The sequence below is a fragment of the Lampetra fluviatilis genome, chromosome 39 (genome assembly GCF_964198595.1).
Source record: "Lampetra fluviatilis chromosome 39, kcLamFluv1.1, whole genome shotgun sequence".
In the NCBI taxonomy this organism is placed as follows: domain Eukaryota; kingdom Metazoa; phylum Chordata; class Hyperoartia; order Petromyzontiformes; family Petromyzontidae; genus Lampetra; species Lampetra fluviatilis.
In genome coordinates, this window is record NC_136313.1 from 162,563 (window position 1) to 187,438 (window position 24,876).

Consider the following 24,876-nt stretch of genomic DNA (forward strand, 5'->3'; position numbering starts at 1 on the left):
CCCCATCCACCAGAGGCGGGACTAGGAACTTACCAAAGGGAGAGCGGTCTCTAAATATTAAGTTCCTTTAAACAAGGGCCCCCACATTAGAAATATTTAATGCACACTCTTTCGGAAATAACTATCATCAATAAAATACCAATGTTGATGCTTTTCAGTAGGGGGTGGGGGTGGGGAACGATCGCGCCCCCCCTCACCCCACGCTTGGACCCCTTCCACCCCCGCCCCCCACTATCATCAGCAACCCTCCCCCGCTCACCTCGGAGAGAGAACCGCGGATGATTCAAGGTCCGCGAATCGATTGGCGAATCGCTGCGTCTCCTTTGCCGCGTGTTCACCGTCTCGCTCGCGTCGTTTTGAACTGCAATCATTGCGACGTCGGCACAGCTTGCAAGCGCGTTCCGCACAGGAAAGTCGCTCGCTCTCGCAGGGAGGGAGGGAGGACTTCGCGTGAGCGACGAGCAGCAGGAGAAGAAGTCACAGACGAGGAGGAGGAGAAGTCACAGACGAGGAGAGGGGAGGCAGCAGCAGCCACGTGGCGGTGTGGAACCAGACGCGGTCCTCGGGGTAGATGCGGGAAGGAAATGGGGCCGCCAGGAGACAATCAACGTCGCGTGTTTGTTCGCTGCGTTAACCCGAGAGGAAAAACAACAACACCACCATCACCACCACCATCACCACCACCACCACCACGAGCGTCACCCCAGCGCGGAACGCGTGGCTCCCCGCTCGGCCCCGCGATGCCACGAGGAGGAGGAGGAGGGAGGAAGAGGGAGGAGGAGGGAGGAGGATAGTCCGACCCTAAGTCCCATTCCTGGCCACGGCTAACATCAGGGTCGAGTCATACGATGTATATATGACCCAGCTGGGACTGCATCCTTCACCCGTACTGACCAGCTTGGTGAAGTATGATCAGTCACCCCCGCTATCTACGATAAGTTTCGTGTCGATGGCCGTAGGCTCACTCGCTCGTTCTGTACCGACTGCTTCGCTAGGGCACGAAAGTGCACGATTCTGCGTGGATATTCGTGCTACTCGCGCTGTGCCATGGACTCTCTCGTGGACCTTCGATGTCGCACCGTCGTGTGTTTTCTGCACGGTGTCCGACGTTCCGATAAAGTGTCCAAAATTCAGAATAATAATAAGTGTATTTCCCGAGTAAAGCCCAATGACCAAATAGGCTATTTTCCCAGAGCGACTCGACCGGCAGACAACATCATTCCACAATAAACAGATTTAAAATTACAAATAGACTTTTAGATCAATTTGATGTTGCATTTCTTTCGCACCGTACGTAGCCAACCGCGCTAATCGGAGGTGCGAAGGGAAGGACATCAAACTGAACACGCAAAGCAGCTCTACAGAAATTCGTTTTTAATTAAATATTGAAAAGTGCGTAGCTCCGGTGGCTTCCTAATATCGGAAGGAAGATCGTTCCAGACGGCCGCAGAAGCGCACCTGAAAGCGCCCGATGCAGTGACCGTCGCTGTTCGATGGCCAGCAGCCAAAAGCCGCAAGAGATGAAACCGGGTGTTTCCAGAACTTGGGCGCAAAAACATTAAACGCATTTGATACAAATCTGCGTGTGAAATCTGTGAACTGTTAATAGACAATCATTCATTATGATTTACATTCATGACCGTGTGAGCCTTTATTGAGACTGATAATTAACGCGCAAGCGAGGATCGAGATCGCGCGCATAGAGAGTACGGCACAACAAAACACATTGACTACGAAACTCCAAACGCAGCGGACGGGAAACGTGAGGCGCGCTGGTTCGAATGTTGAACGAGCCGACGTGAACGGCGCTCGAGTCGCCGATCAGGACGGCTGTCGAGTCACGGGATGCTGGTACGTTTTCGACGCAGTCGCACGAACACGTGGCCTCCAAAGGCCCAGAAACGCAGAGCGGCCAGCAGCAAACAGCATCCTTGTCACGGCTGCTATACGAGTATAGCGCGAAGTCTACAGACAGTCAACAAAGACAGCAGTATACTGATAGTTTACAGGCAGTATATCGACAGTAGCTCCCAGTTGTACGTGTGCACAAATAAATACACGCGTACATATATGCACAAAGACAAAGATGTCCTATATAGCTTGTAGCAGGCTGTTGGGGCAGGGGGTGTTAGCGAGCACCCATTAAGGGCGGCACGGTCCACGAGGGAGTGGATAGCCAACACCACGCCCTGCCGCCTTTGTCTCCCGAGTGCTGATAGTTACACAACGCACCAGGCACTAATTTAAGTCTGAGTCGACCCGCTCAGACAGTCGTCACCGATGTTTGTCGAGAGCGAGGATCGAATTCGGGTCACCGTGTTCGTAGTGCAGCACGCTGACCACTGCGCCACCGCTCCCCACACACACGCACACGTATATATGTATATACAAGACAGAGTCCCGTATAGCCTGAACAGACTGTTAGTGCAAGTGCTGTTAGCGAGCACCTTTGAAGGCCGGAGCGGTACATAAGTGGGTGGGTGGGTGGCCAGCACAACGCCCGACCGCCTTTGTCTTCCCAGTGGCGATGATGTTATACACAGCACTAGGTACGCATTTGAAGCTGAATCGACCGAGGGGAGGCCCAAGACTAGTTCAGATATTAGTCACCAATGTTGGCCGTGAGCGGGAATCGAACTCGCGTCGCCGGCTTCGTGAAGCTCGATAAGATCCGAGCTCTCTGCCAGAGGCGACCTCGCCGCACATTGTGATCGCCGGAGGTGACCCGGAGAACAGAGAGAGAGGGAACGCACATGGGGTCCGGCATCGAACCCACGCGCTCGTGTTCCGCAGGCGAGCCCCACGTTCGCGCGCACACATCTCCCGTGTTTCCTCCACAGGCTCTCAGCGAGCACCGGTCAAGGGCAGGGACGACGAACGTTCGTTCGTGATGACGGTGGCGTGGCCAGGAACCACACGCGGCCGCCTTTGTCTCCCGAACACTCCGAGCAGCGCCACATTCAAGCCCCTCCCCTCCCCCCACTCCCACCCCGAAACCTCCATCGATAACCCTCCCCCATCGCCCGACCCCTTCACAATGTCACTCGCCAGTACCTTGCCGGGAGCCAAAAAGCCCGAAGCAGACGCGCTGGCGAGGGGCGGCGGATCGATGCGTTTCCGTGAATGAGTTCCAATCTGCAAAGAGTCCCCTGCGCGGCCCCGTGAGAACCCCCTCTGTGTAGGGGACCTCTCTTCCCTGGCACCACACGGAATCGGGGCACTCAGGAAGCCCAGAAGCCTCCCCTCCCACCCCCTCCAGCTCCTCGGGGCTGGCTGCAGGGAGAGACGTGTGGAGCGGGAGGAAGAGGATCGTCCGCTCCATCCCCGTGTCGCTCATCTTCTCCACTGCGGCGCCGGTGAAGAAGCTGTGCTGGTCACGGTGGGGTCTCGTGTAGTGTGTGTGCACGTGTGTATGTGTGTGTGAGCGAGTGTGTGTGTACACGTGTGTGTGTGTGAGCAAGTGTGTGTGTGCACGTGTGTATGTGTGTGTGAGCGAGTGTGTGTGTACACGTGTGTGTGTGTGTGAGCAAGTGTGTGTGTGCACGTGTGTATGTGTGTGTGAGCGAGTGTGTGTGTACACGTGTGTGTGTGTGAGCGAGTGTGTGTGTGTGCACGTGTGTGTGTGTGTGAGCAAGTGTGTGTGTGTGCACGTGTGTGTGTGAGCGAGTGTGTTTGAGAGTGGGGAGCGGTAGTGTAGCGCCTAGCACGCTGTGCTACGAACCCGCCCACCCGAGTTCGATTCCCGCTCACGGCTAACATCGGTTACGAGTACCTCAACTGGTCCAAGACCTCGCGTAGGGCGACTCTACCTCAAATGAGTACCTAGTGTCGGTGTGTAAACATCGCCACTGGGGAGACAAAGGCGGTCGGGTGTGGTGCTGGCCACCCACCCCCTCGTGTGCCGTGCCGGCCTTCATAGGTCCCACTTGCCCCAACAGTCTGTTGAGGCTACACGGGGGGTATATGTCTGTGCCTTAACATAAAATAATCACGAGTTTAGCGTCGAGCTAGGGTCCGTATCTACCAAAAAGGATCCGTGCCAATAGTCATCAACCAGCATTGGTTAAAGGAAGCCTGGGTCTGCTGATGGGACACCGAAAATCGAAACCAGTCCAGCGTGGGCTCACGTTGAACCAATGTTGCCAGCAATTACGCTCTCCTAGAAGGCCATGTGGCTGATGGGATAAGTTTTTGCTCGTGTTAAATAAACTCACAGATACATATCCATATAAACACACTATATACACATAGGCACACGCGCAGATACACACACGTACGTACAATCATATTAACGTTATACATTACACAAAGCCACATATACGTATACACAAACACACACGCTCAATTGTTTCAACGTACATATATATACAAGCATATAAAGACAAATCAACAACAAAAATCCCCGTATAGACTTAACCGATGTTTGGGGCATGTGCTGTTAGGGAGCACCCATAACAGCACCACGCCCAGCCAGTGGGGATGTTTATACCCCGAACCAGGGACTCCTGTCACACACACACACACACATATATGTCAACATACACACACACACACACATATATATGTGTCAACATACACACACACACATATATATGTCAACATACACACACACACATATATATATGTCAACATACACACACACACATATATATGTCAACATACACACACACATATATATTTCAACATACACACACACATATATGTCAACATACACACACACATATGTCAACATACATACACACACATATATATCAACATGCACACACACATTAGCGCATATTCACATATCTACACACACATTTACAGGACAAAGACAAAGACCCCCCGTGTAGCCTAAACAGACTGTTGGGGCAAGTGCTGCTATCGAGCAGCACCTACGAATGCCGGCACGGCACACGAGGGGGTGGGTGCCAACACCACGCCCGACCGCCTTTTTTCCCGAGTTGCGATGTTAACACACCGCACCAGGTACTCATTTAAGACTGAATCGACCCTAGGGGAGGCCCAGGACTGGTTCAGATATTCGTCACTGGTGGTGGCCGTGAGCTGGAATCGAACTCGGGTCGCCAGGTTCGTAGCGCAGCGCGCTAACGGCTACACTACCGCTTTCCACACACACAGACACACAAGCATAGGCACACACTCACACAAATACACACACAGAGATACATACACGCACACACACACACATGCACACGCAGATACGCACAGAGATACACACACATACACGCAGATACACACACAGATACACACACGCACGCGTATTGATATTCACACACGCGTACGCACGTGTATCAACACACACACACATGCATATTGATATTTAAACACACACACCACGCATATGCATATTCGCACACACACGCGCGCGCATATTGACGTTTACACACACGCGCACACTACGCACACTCAAACGCACCCACAATCGATATTTACACACACGAGTTGTTAAACGACAACCGTATTCAGAATCGGTTACCGGTTTCCGAAAGTCAGGAACGCGGTAGCCGTTTCCAGTGGAGTTTTAGTCACGGAAGCCCCTCTTTGGCAGATGTGTGCCAGCGGACAAACCGCACGGCGGCCTAAGGCGCTGCCGGCGGAAAGACTCCCGAGGGAGCTCCAGGCCTCCTCCTCCTCCTCCACGCTGACTGGGTAGCTTGGGACCGGTGACAGGGAGGGATGCGTACCCACACTTTGCTCCACCACCTCCACACCACACCAGCTACTACACCTCCACCCCCACTACTACACCACCACCTCCACACCCACTACTACACCACCACCTCCACACCCACTACTACACCACCACCTCCACACCCACTACTACACCACCACCTCCACACCCACTACTACACCACCACCTCCACACCCACTACTACACCACCACCTCCACACCACACCAGCTACTACACCACCACCTCCACACCACACCAGCTACTACACCACCACCTCCACACCACACCAGCTACTACACCACCACCTCCACACCACACCAGCTACTACACCACCACCTCCACACCACACCCACTACTACACCACCACCACCTCCACCCCCACTACTACACCACCACCTCCACACCACACCTGTTACCACACCACCACCTCCAGACCACACCTAGGGAAGATGTTTACACACCAACCAGGTACTCATTTGAGGTTCAGTCGACCTAGGGGAACCCCAGTACCAGTTAAAATAACCGTCACTGGTGTTGTTCTGAGTTTCAATGTAATGGTGGTTGAACACAGTGTGGTGGTTGAACAGAGTGTGGTGGTGGTGGTTGAACAGAGTGTGGTGGTGGTTGAACACAGTGTGGTGGTGGATGAACACAGTGTGGTGGTGGTGGTTGAACACTGTGGTGATGGTGGTTGAACACAGTGTGGTAGTGGTGGTGGTTGAACAAAGTGTGGTGATGGTGGTTGAACAAAGTGTGGTGGTGGTGGTGGTTGAACACAGAGTGGTGGTGGTGGTGGTGGTGGTGGTGGTGGTGGTGGTTGAACAAAGTGTGGTGGTGGTGGTTGAACACAGTGTGGTAGTGGTGGTTGAACACAGCGTGGTGGTGGTGGTGGTGGTTGAACAGAGTGTGGTGGTGGTGGTGGTTGAACAAAGTGTGGTGGTGGTGGTTGAACACAGCGTGGTGGTGGTGGTGGTTGAACAGAGTGTGGTGGTGGTGGTGGTTGAACAAAGTGTGGTGGTGGTGGTTGAACACAGCGTGGTGGTGGTGGTGGTGGTGGTGGTGGTTGAACAGAGTGTGGTGGTGGTGGTGGTTGAACAAAGTGTGGTGGTGGTTGAACACAGCGTGGTGGTGGTGGTGGTGGTGGTGGTGGTGGTGGTGGTTGAACAGAGTGTGGTGGTGGTGGTGGTTGAACACAGCGTGGTGGTGGTGGTGGTAGTTGAACAGAGTGTGGTGGTGGTGGTTGAACACAGCGTGGTGGTGGTGGTGGTGGTTGAACAGAGTGTGGTGGTGGTGGTTGAACAGAGTGTGGTGGTGGTGGTTGAACACAGCGTGGTGGTGGTGGTGGTGGTTGAACACAGCGTGGTGGTGGTGGTTGAACAGAGTGTGGTGGTGGTGGTTGAACACAGCGTGGTGGTGGTGGTGGTTGAACAGAGTGTGGTGGTGGTGGTTGAACACAGCGTGGTGGTGGTGGTGGTGGTTGAACAGAGTGTGGTGGTGGTGGTTGAACAGAGTGTGGTGGTGGTGGTTGAACACAGCGTGGTGGTGGTGGTGGTGGTTGAACACAGCGTGGTGGTGGTGGTGGTTGAACAGAGTGTGGTGGTGGTGGTTGAACACAGCGTGGGGGTGGTGGTGGTTGAACAGAGTGTGGTGGTGGTGGTTGAACAGAGTGTGGTGGTGGTGGTTGAACACAGCGTGGTGGTGGTGGTGGTTGAACACAGCGTGGTGGTGGTGGTGGTTGAACAGAGTTGGTGGTGGTGGTTGAACAGAGTGTGGTGGTGGTTGAACACAGCGTGGTGGTGGTGGTTGAACAGAGTGTGGTGGTGGTGGTTGAACACAGCGTGGTGGTGGTGGTTGAACCGAGTGTGGTGGTGGTGTCTAGTTGGCACGAGTCGTCGACACGGGTGGAGGGGGAGGGTCCAACCCCCCGCCCCCCGTGCGACCCAAAGGAGGCGTCGATTGGTTTGCACACCGTGATGACGTCATAGACCCCCCCCCCCGACCTGTGACGTCGGCCCAGACGAACCACCCCCACGTGGGCAACGACGGCAGCCGCCATCGCCACGTGGTCTCTGTGTACTCAGTGTGTATATTACATGTGCTTCATATGTAGTCAGTGTGTACATGTTGTGTGCATCATTCCCCTCCCCCGCTGCCACCTGCCCCCCCCACTCCCGCCCCTCGTACCGGCAGGGTGCCGTGCCGGGAGATGGGTGCCGACCGGCGAGTCGATCGTTCTCCTCTCCCTCCACGTCTCTCGCTCCGTCTCCTCCCTCCCTCGTTCTGTGTCGCTCTCCCCTCCACGTCTCTCTCGATCTGTCACTTTCCCATTTTACTCTCACTCATTCCCTCACTCATTCCCTCGCTCACTCATTCTCTCACTCTCACTCCTCTCTCACTCATTCCCTCACTCATTCTCTCACTCCTCTCTCACTCATTCCCTCGCTCATTCCCTCATGCTCACTCCTCTCTCACTCATTCCCTCACTCATGATCTCACTCTCACTCCTCTCTCACTCATTCTCTCACTCCTCTCTTACTCATTCCCTCACTCATTCCCTCACTCATTCTCTCACTCTCACTCCTCTCTCACTCATTCCCTCACTCATTCTCTCACGCTCACTCCTCTCTCACTCATTCCCTCACTCATTCCCTCACTCTCACTCCTCTCTCACCCATTCCCTCACTCATTCCTCACTCATTCCCTCACTCTCATTCACTTTCTTTTCCCCTTCTCTAATCGCTCTCCACATCTCCCTCTCACTCTTTCTCCCCACTTTCTCCCTCACTCTATCTTAATCTCCCTCGCCCTCACGCAATCTCTCTCACCCTGCACTCTCTCCCTTCGTGTCTCCAGAACCCCTCTCCCTCCACCTCTCTCTCTCTCTCACTCTCCCTCCACCTCCACCCCTCCCTCCACCTCTCTCACTCTTCACCTCCACCTCTCTCACTCTCCCTCCACCTCTTTCACTCTACCTCCACCTCTCTCACTCTCCCTCCACCTCTCTCACTCTTCACCTCCACCTCTCTCACTCTCCCTCCACCTCTCTCTCTCTCACTCTTCACCTCCACCTCTCTCACTCTCCCTCCACCTCTCTCACTCTTCACCTCCACCTCTCTCACTCTCCCTCCACCTCTCTCACTCTTCACCTCCACCTCTCTCACTCTCCCTCCACCTCTCTCTCTCTCACTCTTCACCTCCACCTCTCTCACTCTCCCTCCACCTCTCTCTCTCTCACTCTTCACCTCCACCTCTCTCTCTCTCACTCTCCACCTCTCTCTCTCACTCTCGCTCCCCATCTCGGCCATCTGTCCGTCGCTCTCACTCTTCGTGACGATCGCTCCGTAACGATAAGTCTGTGCCTCTCCCTCCCTCTCTCCTCACCTCTCCCCCTCTATCCCCTCCACGTCTCTCACCCCCGCTTCCTCTCTCACCCTCTCTCTCTCTCCCTCGCCCTCTGTCCATCGCCCTCACTCTTCGTGACAATCTCTCCACATCTATAGCCCCGTGCGTCTCCCTCCTCCTCACCCCCCACCCACTCCCTCCATCTCCCTGGCTACGTCTCTCTCGCTCTCTCGAATCGATGCGGCTTTGTCGATGGGTTTTGCTCAGAAAATATCGACTTCAATCGGGAAGGGCCCCCCCCTCTCTCCCCTCCCCCATGGATCAATGCGCCCCCTACCCACCCACATCACCCCCCCCCCCCCGACCTGCCCCGCACCCACGGTCCACGCGACAACCACCGCGGTGCCCAGAGAGGGCGCTCCTCAGGTCGAGCGGCTGTCCCCCTACAACATCTGTATGGGTTCTTCACGCGCTCGCAATGCCGCGGTGTCCACCTCGGGTGGGTGGGTGGACACCCACCCACCCACCCACTCACCCGGGCGTGCCGCGCTGCTCCTTGTCCACCCACGCGCGCGGCCCGGGCGGGTGTCCACGCGGCGGGGAGCGCAGCCCGCGGGGCGAGCATCTGGGCCCGTGCAGCAGCAGCAGCAGCGCGGCATCGATTCGAGCTCCGCGCGCCCTAATCCGCGTCTGCTGCTGCTGATGACGATGCTGCTGCTGATGATAAAGCTGCTGCTGTTGCTGCTGCTGATGATGATGATGCTGATGCAGCTGCTGTTGATGATGCTGCTGCTGATGACGATGCTGCTGCTGATGATGATGCTGCTGTTGATGACGATGCTACTGATGACAAAGCTGCTGCTGATGATGATGGTGTTGCTGCTGTTTCTGATGATGATTCTGGATCCTGCTGCTGATGCCGATGACGATGCTGCTGATGCTGATGGTGCTGCTGATGATGTTACTGATGCCGCTGATGACAAAGCTGCTGCTGATGATGCTGTTGATGACAACGCTGCTGCTGATGAAGCTGCTGTTTCTGATGACGATGATCCTGTTGATGATGATGATGATGCCAATAAAAAAAAAACAGGACAGTCCGCTCTTCTCAGAGCTCAAAGAAGGGAGATATTCACCTCTGAGAATAGAACGCATGAGTGAGACTCCAGCTCCGGTCGAGTTACCAATGAATGAAGTTCCGTCTTGCCGAGGACATCAATCGCCCCGATCGGCGCCGCTCTCAGCAGCTTCAGCGGGTCGAGCCTCGTCAGTTGATGGGTGACCAACTCCGCCGGGAGGCGCTGCGTGTCGCCCCCTCGTGTGCGGCAGCAGCAGCAGCGTGGCGCTGGGGTATTCTCCGGGGTCTCGGGTCTCCTCCGAACCTCACGGAGGTGAACCTTTCGGGGAACGCATGGCCCCACGTCCCAGCACAGCGCCAGCGGCAGAATCCTCCTGGCAAGGTCTCCTGAGACTCAGCGAGGTTTTTGTTCTTGGATTAAATAACTGTCCAGGGCGTTGTCATTCATAGCTGTGTGATAGTCATTTATTGGTATTTATAGTGGGGGTTAACCCCCCCGATCCCCCCCCCCCCATCCACCCCACCCGTCACCCATGACCCCGTGAGCAACGCAGTAGACGAGCAGGTAGCTGGCCCCCTCCTCCTCGTGGCTGTGTGCGTGTTCCCACACAACGCGCGGGCTCGCACGCTGCCGATCGGGTCACACGCGGACCGGTTTCAACATTCAGCGTCTCATCGGCAGTCAGAGGTCTGCTACCCTTTAGGACGAGTGGGGGGTCCAATGGAGGGGGTGGGGGGTTGAGGGTCTTGTGGGGGGAGAGAGGGGAGGGGGGGCTCCTCTAGGGGGAGGAGTTGGTTGGGGGTCCTGTGTGGGGGGTGAGAGGGGAGGGGTGGTTGTGGTACGGGGGATGGGGAAGCCGATCCGCGCGATTGAATTTGCGAGCGCGGTGACGTCACGGCGGCGGAACGCGCGGGGGTCTCAGTGCCCGCGATGAGCGAGGGCGGCGCGCATCGCCCTCCCCGCGCCCTCCCCGCGCTCCTCTTCCCGCGCTCCTCTCCCCGCGCTCCCCTCCCCGCACTCTCGCAAGCACTGCAGCCGCCGCCGCCGCGCTCTCCCCTCATCGCTCTCCATCATGGATGTTTACCAACAAGAATAATAACAACAGTCACAGACAGGACTGGTAGGGCACAGCAGCAGCAGCAGGAGGAGGAGGAGGGATGAACCCCGAGATTCTCATCGATGCCATGGGCGACATCCACCACGAGCAGACGCAGCCCGGAGCGCTGATGAGCGCCGCGCACAGCCCTCACCACCGCCACCCGCAGCAGCAGCAGCCGCCCTCGTACGAGCTGCCCGCCCCGGGCCGCGCCTCCATGGTGCCAGGCATGGTGGCCTCGATGCTGGACGGGAGCGACTACCGCGGGGAGCACGGACTGCACGCGGCCATCTCCATGGGCTGCGAGTCCCCGCCCGGCGTCGGCTTGAGCGGCGGCGGGGGGGGCGGGGGCACCTACGCGACGCTGACCCCGCTGCAGCCTCTCCCACCCATCTCGACCGTGTCGGACAAATTCCACCACCACCACCATCACCACCAGCACCACCAGCAGCACCACCAGCACCAGCAGCAGCAGCAGCAGCGGCTGGCGCACAACCTCAGCGGGTCGTTCACGCTCATGCGCGACGACCGGACCCCGCTGCCGGCCTCCGTCAGCAGCATCTACGGCCACTACCACAAGGAGATGGCGGCCATGGGACCGGCTCTGCCGCCGCCGCCGCCGCTCGCCTGCTCGGGCCTCGGCAACGGCCTCGCGGCCATGCACGCGGCCCAGCAGCCGCCGTCGGCCTACGGGCACCCGCCGGGCGCGGCGCTGTGCGCGGGGGACAAGGTGCTCGGAGGCTTCGATGGCCACGCGGCCATGCTGAGCCGCGCGGATCAGTCGCTGGGACGCGGCCTCGCATCTCCCGCCGCGGGGATGATGTCCCTGAACGGGATGCAAACTCACCCTCACCACCCGCACCCTCACCACCACCACCACCCGCACCATCCTCACCACCACCCTCACCACCACCACCATCACCACCACCACGGGGCCATGCTGGCCGCCAGAGGTGGGCTGGGGGACCGCGGAATCATGGGCGGTGGAGGCCACATGGGAAGTGGAGGCGGCGGTGGTGGTGGTGGTGGAGGTGGTGGTGGAAGCCATCATGGTGGACAGGCGGAGGAGATCAACACGAGGGAGGTGGCGCAACGGATCAGCACGGAGCTGAAGCGCTACAGCATCCCGCAGGCTGTGTTCGCGCAGCGCGTGCTGTGCCGCTCGCAGGGGACGCTGTCCGACCTGCTGCGCAACCCGAAGCCGTGGAGCAAACTCAAGTCGGGCCGCGAGACGTTCCGGCGCATGTGGAAGTGGCTCCAGGAGCCCGAATTCCAGAGGATGTCGGCGCTCAGACTGGCGGGTGAGGAGGGACGCAAGTGCGTGCGTGTGTGTGCGTGTGTGTGTGAGCAGCACACCTGTGTGTGTGTAGACCTGTGTGTGTGTGTGAGCAGCACACCTGTGTGTGTGTAGACCTGTGTGTGTGTGTGAGCAGCACACCTGTGTGTGTGTAGACCTGTGTGTGTGTGTGAGCATCACACCTGTGTGTGTGTAGACCTGTGTGTGTGTGTGAGCAGCACACCTGTGTGTGTGTAGACCTGTGTGTGTGTGAGCAGCACACCTGTGTGTGTGTAGACCTGTGTGTGTGTGTGTGAGCAGCACACCTGCGTGTTTGTGTGTGAGCAGCACACCTGTGTGTGTGTAGACCTGTGTGTGTGTGTAGACCTGTGTGTGTGTGAGCAGCACACCTGTGTGTGTGTGTGTGAGCAGCACACCTGTGTGTGTGCAGACCTGTGTGTGTGTGTAGACCTGTGTGTGTGTGAGCAGCACACCTGTGTGTGTGCAGACCTGTGTGTGTGTGTAGACCTGTGTGTGTGCGGCGTGAGAGAGCAGATATATATGGGCATGAGATGAAGTGTGTGTATGTGTGTGTCTGTGAGGAGCGGTCGTGTAGCGGTTAGCATGCTGCGCTACGAACGCGACGAGTCACGATTATCTGAACCGGTCCTGGGCATCCCCTAGGTCGATTCAGCATCAAATGAGTACCTGGTGCAGTGTGTAAACATTGCCACGAGGGAGACAAAGGCGGCCGGACGTGGTGCTGGCCACCCACCCCATCGTGTGTCGTGTCGGCCTTCATAGGTGCTCGCTAACAGCACTTGCCCGACAGTCTGTTAAGGCTATACGGGGGATCTGTGTGTAGACCTGTGTGTGTCTGTGTGAGCAGATCTGTGTATGTGTGGGAGATCAAGTGTGTGTGTGAGCAAGTGTTTGCGTGTGCAAGTGAGTGTGTATATATATACGTGCTAACAGCACTTGTCCCAAAAGTATGCTAAGATTATATGAGGATTTTTGTCTTTGTGGAGATGTGTGGAGATGTGTGTGTGTGCGTGTCTCTGTACACGTGTGTGTGTGAGCGAGTGTATGTGGCCTTCATATGTGCTCGTTAACAGCACTTGCCCCAAAAGTCCGATAAGGCTATACGGGGGATCTTTGTCTTTCCGCGCGTGGCTATGTATATGTGAGCATTTGTTTGTGTGTGTGTGTTCATGCCTATGGGGAGCGGTAGTGTAGGGGTTACAGCGCTGCGCTACCAATCTGGCTTCCCAAGTTTGATTCCCGCTCACGGCCAACACCAGTGACGATTATCTGAACCGGTCTTGGGCCTCCTCCAGGTCGACTCAACCTGAAATGAATACCTGGTGCGATGTGTAAACGTCGTCACTCGGGAGACAAAGGCGGCCGGGCGTGGTGCTGGCCACCCTCGTGTACCGCGCCGACTTTCATAGGGGCTACTTCGCTCAAGGTACTTGCCTCAAAAAGTGTGTTAAGGAAACACGAGGAACCTTTGTCTTTGCCTTCATGCGAACACTCATGCGTCGTAGAGTTGTGTGCCGAGCATGGACCCATACCCGCCAGAGAGGGTCCGTGTCAAGAATTCAACCCTCTGGGCACTTCGCCCGACTCTGCCGCTCATGAGACGCGGCGCGCAGACGTTGCCGCTGTGTGGGACCACCAATGCGGCTGCGTTGGTGGCGCTCTCACGAGGAGAGCCGCGTGGCTGATGGCGTGAGTGGAAGACGCTCGTGTTCTCTATGTGGAGGGCCGGGCCTACCGAGAGAGGAGCTCGCTAATAGCACCCCCACCACGAAGGCGGGCGGGCGGGTGGGCAACGCCACGCCCGACCGCCTTTGTCTCCCCAGGGCTGGTGATCATGAAGCTCAGTCGACGTTCGAGGAGGCGCGGAAATGGTTCTGATGGTCGCCGCCAAGTCGCAACTACTGTGGTCGCGAATGAATGAGTAAATGAATGAAAGTGCCGCTTTAATGAGTGAATGAATGAAAATGCCGCGAATGAATGAGTAAATTAATTAAAATATCTAAATTTAGTGAATGCAAATGCCACGATTGAATGAGTGAATACAAATAGTGCAGCGATTGAATAAGTGAGTGAATTAAGGTGATATGATTTAACGAGTGAATGGGGGAAAGGGCTGTGATTGAATGAATGTGAATGAAAATTCGGCGAATGAATTAATAATTAACCGCGATTAAAGCAGTGTGATGAGAAAAAAACTCTGCAATTGAATGAGTACGCAAATGAAGGAAAGTCTCGAGATTGAATGAGTACGTGCATGAATAAAAGTTCCGTTATTTGATGGGTAATTGAATGAAAGCATCCGCGGTTGAATGAGTGAATGCATTTAATTGCCGTGATTTCATGAGCGACAGTTCCGCGATTTACCGAGTGAATGAACGCAAGTCCGTGATTTGAATGAGTAAAAGAATGAAGAGTTACGTGATTGACACGAGTGAGAGTGTGAGGGGAGTCTCGCGGGCAAGGTTCTGGCGCTAGGGCTGTGGCGTCAGGCCCGGCGGCGTTATAACGCGAGCGCTATCGTCGGGGGCTGTGGGGGGCGGGGGGTTGTGACTGTCGCCGGGCCCGGCACGTGACCCGGGTTCGGGTTGGGGCTCGAGTCGGGGCCCCGTGGGCTGCCCGCGGCACGAGGCCGAGCGGGAGCTGTCGAGACGGCGTCGCCTTCTCAGCGCTCGCGCTCACCCCGCGGGGTCGAGCGTGCGCGTGACGACGGCGAGGGGCGCTTGCAGGGCTGCGCCTGTGTCCCTGCAACCCCCAGCGGCTCCTCCTCCTCGTCTCTCAGGGTCACCCCGAGCTGCATCGATCGGTAAACGCGCCATGGCGCGGCCATTGTGTTCGGGCGCCGAGCACCCGCCTGTCGTACACAAAGACAAAGGTCTCCCCTATAGCCTCCAACAAACTGTCGGGGCAAGTGCCGTTAGCGAGCACCTATGAAGGAATCGAACTCGGGTAGCTCGGAGCTCGCAGCGCAGTGAACCACTGCGCGACCGCTCCCCATGCTGTCCTCACAGAGACAAAGACACGCACACACTCGCACACACACACACACGCAAACACACACACTCGCACGCACACACACACGCACACACACGCACACATACACTCGCACACACACGCACACACTCGCACACACACACACTCGCACGCACACACACGCACGCACTCGCACGCACACACTCGCACGCACACACACACACGCGGGGAGTGGTGGCGCAGTAGTCGGTGCACTGCGTCGTGAACCCATCTGTCCGAGTTCGATTCCTGACCACGGCGATCATTCGTGGCGAGGGGCATCCGCAACCGACAACTCGACGCCGACTCGGTTCGGGTGCGAGCGGCATCCGAACCGATTCTTGAAGCATTCGTCCAACAACCGCCCGCGAGCGAGACGCTGCGTTCCGGCAGCAGTGGATTGACAACGGCCTTCGATTACGATCGAACAAATAAATAAACGCCACTGCGGTTGGAGCCTGAGCTGGAGAAATCAACAGCAGAATATGGAATATTCCTGAATGCGGGCCGGGATCAGAGCGCCCTGGCGAACTCCAGCGGAGAGTTGCGCAATCAGTCCGTGCTGAGCGGCGGACTCCGGCCAGAGGAAGCGAACACGACAACTGACACCACCACCCGTGGCGACTCGAGACCCACGCCTGGAATGATTGCGACGGCGACGGAGAGAGATGGGAACGCGCGGCAGTGGCGCCTAGGGCGGGCCACGTCGATGGTCGAGCGTGGTGACGGAATAGCAGCCACAGAGATGGAGGAGCGAACGCTCCCGACGGGACGTCACCAAGCGCGTGGAGATAGAGCGTAGAGATCAGCAACTGCAGCACCGCCGTCATCATCGTCATCTCCACCACCATCATCAGCACCATCACCGTTAGCAGCAGCACTATCATCATTATCAGCATCAACACCACCACCATCATCAGCACCACTCCCTGCCACCTTTGTCTCCCCAGTGGCGATGTTTACACACCACACCAGGTAATCATTTGAGGCTGAGTCTACCTAGGGGAGACACCATGACCGGTTCAGATAATCGTCACCGGTGTTGGCCGTGATCAGGAATCGAACCCGGATCGCCGGGTCCGTAGCGCAGCGTAGCGCTAACTGCTACACTACCGCTCCCCACTATAATAATCAGCACCATCAGCACCACCATCATTAAAGTCACCACTATCATCAGCATCAGCTCACGGGATGAGGAAGCGTTGGTGTGGGCGCGAGTGTTGTTGGAAACGACCAGATGCGTCGAGACTGGCGGTGGCTCTTGTACGAGTGACCGCAACCTCGCTGGTGATGTCTGCACGTGCGAGTCCTGTCCAGCGAGTCACTGGCGTTGCGACCGGCGTCTGTGTGGCGGGATTTGTTTCCGTCGCCTTTCTCGCGCCGATGGACGCGCCGCAGAGACCAGCGACGAGACGGAGCGAGAACGGAATCGGCCACCCATGTGGAGAGTTGGCAGCGGACTGGGGAGGCCTTCAGCCAGAAGTGGATTGACCATGGGTTTCATGATGATCGAATATATTGATTACAATTACGCGGCGTTTACGAATTAATCAGCGCCAGCATCATCAGCAGTAGCAATCATCAGCAGAACCATCAACGTCGCCATTGGCTGATGATGGTGTTTTCATCACCATCACCAGCATCATCAGCGTAATCATCAGTAACAGCATCACCATCATCAGCAGCATCAATAGCATCATCAGCTGCTCACGGGAGGGAGCGTTGCTGTGGCTGTGAGTTCACGTGGACACGTCCCACGTGGGGTAGAGTCGCTTCACACAGATCGCCTGTGCCTGCACGCGTATGTACGTCGTGTGTGTACGTGTGTGTGTACGTGTGTGTGTACGCGTGTGTGTACGTCGTGTGTGTACGCGTGTATGTGTGCGTGTATGTGTGCGTGTGTGTACGTGTGTGTACGCGTGTATGTGTGCGTGTGTGTACGTCGTGTGTGTACGTCGTGTGTGTGCGCGTGCATGTGTGCGTGTGTGTACATGTCTTTGTGTGCGTCTGCATGCGGGCCCCTCCTCTTTAAGAAGGGGGGACCGTGCACAGATTGTAACAACGACAGGGGCATCTCCCTCCGCATTATGCCAGGAAAGGTCCCTGGCAAGGATGAATCAACATCGCCTTGCCAGGCAAGCAGAGGAGAGGCTTGCGGAGCCCCAGTGCGATTTTAGGCCAAGGCCGGCCTGCACAGACACCATATTCTCTGTCCGTCTGCTACAGCAGAGGGGTAGGGAATTCCAATAGGACCTACATCTCTGCTTTATTGACCTGGTCAATACATATGATACCATCAATAGGCCAGGGCTCTGAGTTGTTCTTCGTGCTTTCAGAGTCCCTGACTCGCTGCTTACAATCATTAAGAACCTTCATGATGGTGGGCAGGCCAGAGTAAAGCTGCTTGTCGGGGAATCGGTGCCATTCCCTGTTCACCTTGGGGTGCGACAGGGATGTCCTCTGGCTCCCACGTTATTTAACATCTGTCTCGACCACGTAGTTCTGGAAGCGTTCCAAGGCTATTCCAGTAGAATTTCCATCCGGTACAGAGACAATGGGAAGATGGTCGATGGCCTGGTGCGGTCGAGGGATGGCTGCCTATTGGTCAAGCATATTATGTATGCTGATGATCTGTTGATTGCTGCTCACGCAGATGAGTTAAAGGCGCTGCTGTTGAACCTGGAACGTGCTACTAAGAGGTGGGGCCTTACCATCAGGCCCACCAAAACTAAGCACCTGCCTGGGGATTTGTGTCATCAAACACTCCACCCCCTCAGCTCCCCATTGGTGATGGGGCCGTTGTGGAGAGAGTGGAGAGGTTTCCATACCTGGGTAGTATGCTCATGACCAGCTCCGATTTGACAGCAGAGGCCTCACTCAGAATCAATCTTTTTATCGGCTGTGTAACGCTGTATGGAAGCGACCTGGTCTGTCGCTCCACACAAAGCTTCGGGTCTTCTCAGCCACAGTCAAGCCTCCCCTTAACTATGCTTGCGACACGTGGACTCCCCTAATGGAAAATCGGCACTGGCTATTAACATTCAGACTGGCCTGCCTACGATCCATCCTGGGTTTAACATGGCTGGATTGTGTGAGGAGTTCACAAATCCTTGAAAGATTTGGGCATAGTATTGGTGAGCTCCGGCTGGCAAGACTGCGTTGGCTGGGTCATATAGCCCCCATGCCCAGCCACCGCATACCCAATCAGCTTTTGTTTGGCTGGATAGAGGGGATTAAACGGACACGGCACGAGCTAGAGAAGAGATGGAGTAATGTGGTCCAGGAAGACGTGGAGCTGAAATCGACCTCTGTGGAAGAGGTTCATGAAGGACGCTGCTACTGGGCAGTTGGAGGCAGTCGCCTTCCAGCAACAACGGAGGGCAGATGAGCGACGCTCACAACAACGAGCGCAGCGCCGGGTGGCTAAATCACAGCAAGTTGGTACAGTTGGGGGTACAGATGGTGCATCTGTCAGTCATCTCAGTCAGTCAACCCATGGCACCTGGGTCTGCTCCATGAACTCCTGCCAGCGAGCCCTCGACATTTCACGTGTCCTTAAAGTTCACATAGCCTGGCACAAGCGCCCTCGTGACGTCACTGGCACGTAACGGCGAAAGGCGGTTGTTGTTGTGTCTGTGTGTGTGTGTCTGTGTGTTGTGTGTTGTGTGTGTCTGTGTGTGTGTCTGTGTGTTGTGTGTGTGTCTGTGTGTGTGTCTGTGTGTGTGTCTGTGTGTGTGTCTGTGTGTGTGTCTGTGTGTGTGTCTGTGTGTGGGTGTCTGTGTGTTGTGTGTGTGTCTGTGTGTGTGTCTGTGTGTGGGTGTGAGTGGGGAGCGGTAGTCTAGCGGTTACGCACTGCACTACGAACCCGGCCACTCGGTTCGAATCCCGCTTACGGCCACCAACACCAGTGACGATTGTCTGAGCCTCCCCTAGGTCGACTCAGCCTCAAATTAGTTAATATTGCCACTGGGGAGACAGGTGTGGTGCTGGCCACCCAATTCTTTCGTGTACCGCTAACCACACTTGCCCCAAAAGTATGTGAAGGCTATACGGGGAATCTGTGCCTTTGTGTGTGGCGAATATTTGAACCGGTCCTGGGCCTCCTCTAGGTCGGATCAGCCTTAAAATTACTACCTCGTGCTGTGTGCAAACATCAGCACTGGGGAGACAAAGGTGACCGGGTATGGTGGTGGCCACACCGTCCGCCCGTGTGCCGCTTGGGCCCTCATACGTGCTCGATAACAGCACTTACCCCAACAGTCTGTTCAAGGCTATACGCATGGGGGCGTCGTTTTCAATCATCAGGCGCGTGCAGCATGTTTTGCTACTTCGTTCGTATTTGAGCGGAGCGGGAGATGAGCGGCGATCTTGCAAAGGCGAGGACCGGAGATCGTGAGGCCGTGAACACGGAGAGCCAAGAGCTCCGTGACGTCACCTCGCTGTCAACCAGCTCGAGCCACCCGTAAACCACGTGGCCTCTGTGCGCCCCCCCCCCAACTCGGAATCTCTCCCCACGCCCCGCCCACTGTGGAAACAGACGCCGCTCGTCCGTGCAGCAGCAGCAGCGTCGAGACCCGCGCGTAGCCGCCACTTCTTCCTCCCTCTCCTGGCCCATGTGCTCCCGTTTCTCCACTTCCTTCTCCATCCCTTGCACAATCTCCCTCTCCCCTCCCCCTCTCCCACGTGCATTCTCTCTTCCCAAGCCTCACGTCCTCGACTCGACTCCACTGCCGCTGGTGAATGGCCACGGGGTGCAACGTCGCTCGAGTTGCTGATCTTCTCCGTTGTAGCGCTGCGCGCGGCGAGCTGGGACCCGTAACCAACAGGGAGGGGGGTCCCTGCGTATCAGTGTCTGGCGGTTCAACAGCATTGGTTTTAAGCAAATCCTCTGCTGCTGATGATGAGATGCTGAATGTGACAAATAAGAATAGGTGTGACCCTTTATGGCAATAAAACAGGTGGTGTTAAGATGTTTAAACACCAAATAGAAACCTTTTGCAAGGAATCCAGTCTGCATTAACCGCACACGATACGTGTGGTGAACATGCAAACAACACACGTGCTCTGGTAATTAACACATGGGCATTGGGACGGATTGGCCTACACCAGAGACAGCAGCCTTCTTTCGGGCCTTGTCTCACCAGCGTCAGACCAGAGAACTCCAAAAGGCGAACAGGTTGCTCTTTGGCGTTTGAACATCTTACTACCTCGTGTCTTATTGCCAGAAAGGGTAAAACCTATTCTTAGTTTACATCCTTTGATACTGGCAAAAAAGGTTCAATTTTGAGACGCTGAATGTCGAAACCGGCCCAGAGGTTTCTTGTTTTGAAACACTGCTACTCAACAAATGCACATCCCAGAATCAATGCCGTGTGGGCGACGTGCGTGTGACAGGAGGCGTCCGATTTGCTTGTGCATCTCATAAACACGCGTTCGTGGTTGACTGATGCAATCGAGAGCGAGAATGTTCTAGAAACGTTGGAGAGCTGAAACTTGGCAAAGGTACAGCCACAGCAACCACCACCAGTGGGGCGACTGCAGTGGCCTGGTATCGTTATCATTGTCTGGATATAAAATCATGATGTTGCATTGGTTGTTAGTATTGTTATCATCATTGCCATAACCACATCAGGGTTTGTCGCTGTTGCGATTGTTACGAGGTCCATGGCCGATTGAAGCCAGCAGAGACTAGAGCGAGTTCGACTCGCGCTCATGGCGACCACCACGACCAGTAATGGTCATTGGAACCGGCCCTGGGCGTCTCCTATGTAACTCAGCCTTAAAACGAGTACCTGGTGCGGTGTGTAGTAAACATCAGCTCTGGGGAGACAAAGGCGGCCGGGCTAACTACCATTGCCATGGCGATGCTTGTCATTATGATGAATAGCACCGTTGATGATAATTATCCTGTATTTTGATTATTATAATATTCTAGCAATTCTGATTATTATAATATTCTAGCAATACTGATTATTATAATATTCTAGCAATATGATTATTATAATATTCTAGCAATACTGATTATTATAATATTCTAGCAATTCTGATTATTATAATAAATATAATATTACTGGATAGTAATTATATTATTAAGGATGATAGTAATCGTATTGCGATATAATGGCAACGGTTGGTTATGATGATGATAAATTATCGATAGCAATTACAGTAGACACGAGTATCTTGAAATACATCGTAGTAATATTGTTATCAACAATAATGGTTTTCTAATGATATTGACACGAACAGCAGCGGGTTAATCAAGACGGCAGTCGTGATGACAGTGGCATCAACACGGCAGTCGTGATGACAGTGGCACCATCACGGCAGACGTGATGACAAAGACACTACTGGTGCATCATCACAGCAGTCGTGATGATAGTGGCACCCGATAGCAAATAGAATAACGACGTTTGTAATGATGTTGATAGATTGGTGATGAAGTCGATACATCGAGTACGATGAACGATAGACAACGATGAGCAGCAAGAGTCGTCGCGGGCAACGCGGAGTCGCTGATGGAAGTCGCGGCACTCGGCTGTGGATGGAAACGCGCTGGCGTCATCATCATCGTCGCGGGGTCTGCGGGAATCTCCCGTGGGAAGGTCGCGAGTGCCTCACACGTACACATAGACTAAAGAACCCCCGTATAGCCTCAACATATAGTCGGGGCAAGTGCCGTTAGCGAGTACACACGAAGGCCATCCCGAGTGGCGATGTTCACGCACCGCGCTGTGCTCATTGGAAGCTGAGTCAACCTAGGGGAGGCCCAGGACCGGTGCAGATAATCGTCGCTGGTGTTGGCCGTGAGCGGATATCAAATTCGTGTCGCCGGGTTCATAGCGCAGCGCGCTAACCGCCACGCTACCGCTCCCCACAAATGTACAAAGGCACATAGGCATACATACACACGTACACACACATAGACATACATACACACACACACATAGACATACATACACACATACACACACATATACATACATACACACGTACACACACAAAAACATACATACACACGTACACACACGTAGACATACATACACACACACACATAGACATACATACACACGTACACACACAAAGACATACATACACAAACACACATATATACACACATACACACGTACACACACAAAGACATACATACACACGTACACACACATATACATACATACACACGTACACACACAAAGACATACATACACACGTACACACACAAATACATACATACACACGTACACACACAAAGACATACATACACACGTACACACAAAGACATACATACACAAACACACACAAAGACATACATACATACACACGTACACACACAAATACATACATACACACGTACACACACAAAGACATACATACACACATATATACATACACACGTACACACATACATAAACATGCATTCACACATACACAACAAAGACAAAGATCCCCTTATAGCCTGGACAGACTGTTGGGGCAAGTGCTGTTTGCGAGCACCTATCAAGGCCGGCACGGCACGCGAGGGGGTGGGTGACCAACTCCACACCGGGCCGCCTTTGTCTCCCTAGTGGCGATGTTTACACATCTCACCAGGTACTCATTTGAGGCTGAGTCTACCTATAAATACATACACACGTGCCCACACAGATACATGCATTTACACGTACACGCACATATACATACATTTACACGTACACACACACAGACGAAAGACAAAGATCCCCCGTGTAGCCTGGACAGACTGTTGGGACAAGTGCTGTTCGAGAGTAGCTCCTATAAAGGCCGCCACGGTACGCGTGGGGGTGCGTGGCCAGCACCACGCCCGGCCGCCTTTGTCTCCCTAGTGGCGATGTTTACACATCGCACTCGGTACCCATTTGAGGCTGAGTCTACTAGGGCAGGCCGAGGACCGGTTCATATAATAATCGTCGCTGCTGTTGGTCGTGAGCGGGGATCGAATTGGGGCCGTGGGGTTCGTCGCGCAGCGTAGCGCTCACCGCTGCCAGACCGCCCCCCCCACGTAGACACACACACACAGGTACACACACAGGTACACACACAGGTACACACGCACACGTAGACACACACAGGTAGACACACAGGTACACACACAGATACACACACAGGTACACACACAAACGTAGACACACACAGGTACACACGCAGGTACACACACAGGTACACACACACACGTAGACACACACAGGTACACACGCAGGTACACACACAGGTACACACGCACACACACAGGTACACACACAGGTACACACGCACACACAGGTACACACACAGGTACACACACGTACACACGCATCCAGAATAAAGACGTACACAGAGACATGCATTAATATACTATACAAAGACACAGTGACGTACAAGCATATACTGCACACACATACACATACAAATGCACATACACATATATACACACGTACATACACAAATACTGAATACACATATATACATATACACACCTACACATATAGATATACAACGACCGCCATTCACCACTGAGTGGCGGTGACGTCACCACGGCGCTTGTGCCAAGCTATGTGCACGTTACGGCCATAGATAAACACACACAATCACTCGCACATACATACAACGACAACGATTCCCCGTAAAGCAGTGGTCCTTAGCCAGGGGTGCACGCATCCCCAGGAGCTGCGAGATGCCCTTTCTGGGGGTCTCAGTCTGCTCACCGTGTGACCTCAGTGCGCTCACTGTGTGATCTCAGTCTGCTCACCGTGTGATCTCAGTCTGCTCACCGCTGCCGTAAAGCCTCGACAGACTTTTGCGGCACGCGTTGTGAGCGAACAACCGGCACAGCACACGAAGGGGGGGTGCGTCACCAACACCACGCCCGGCCGCCTTTGTCTCCCCAGTGGCGATGTTTACACACCGCACTCGGTACTCATTTGAGGCTGAGTCGAAATAGGGGAGGCCCAGGCCCGGTTCAGATAATCGTCACTGGTGTTGGCCGTGAGCGGGAATCGGACTCGGGTCGCCGGGTTCGTAGCGCAAACCACTACACCCACCGCTCCCCACTCACGTGCAAGAGAAAAGATCCCCCGTCTCACCCCTTTCAGCAGAATGTTGGGGCAAGTCACTGTGAGCGAGTAAGCACCTTTACACGTGCATCACGTGTACACTGTGTGTGTGTGTGTACACGTGATGCACGTGTACACACACACACACAGTGTACACACACACACAGTGTACACACATCTTGCATCTATAACGCAGACAGTTTGCTTTTACACAGTGAATGTCGCATCCAGCCAAATACGCGAATAAACGCGTAATTATACACAATATAACAGGAACATTTAAACGTAGATAAACATGAAGAAACACGTC

At 54.9% G+C, this 24,876-nt stretch overlaps 1 protein-coding gene and 1 long non-coding RNA gene across 3 annotated transcripts in view; one reads left to right on the plus strand and one right to left on the minus strand.

Moving 5' to 3' along the window:
• Positions 1-1,235: 1,235 nt before the first annotated feature.
• LOC144946008 (uncharacterized) lies at positions 1,236-8,562 on the minus strand. The gene is made up of 4 exons (XR_013639733.1): positions 8,546-8,562; positions 7,860-8,508; positions 3,055-3,273; positions 1,236-1,965 (listed from the first exon to the last, which is right to left on the minus strand). It is a non-coding gene; the product is annotated as an uncharacterized LOC144946008 (long non-coding RNA).
• Positions 8,563-10,959: 2,397 nt separating this feature from the next.
• LOC144945798 (hepatocyte nuclear factor 6-like) overlaps positions 10,960-24,876 on the plus strand; it is a 33,721-nt gene continuing 19,804 nt past the window's right edge. For both annotated transcript variants that reach the window (XM_078874324.1, XM_078874325.1), the window contains exon 1: positions 10,960-12,493. In XM_078874324.1, coding sequence (XP_078730450.1) covers positions 11,254-12,493 — 1,240 coding nt within the window. In that variant the 5' untranslated portion in view covers positions 10,960-11,253. The remainder of the gene's footprint in view (positions 12,494-24,876) is intronic.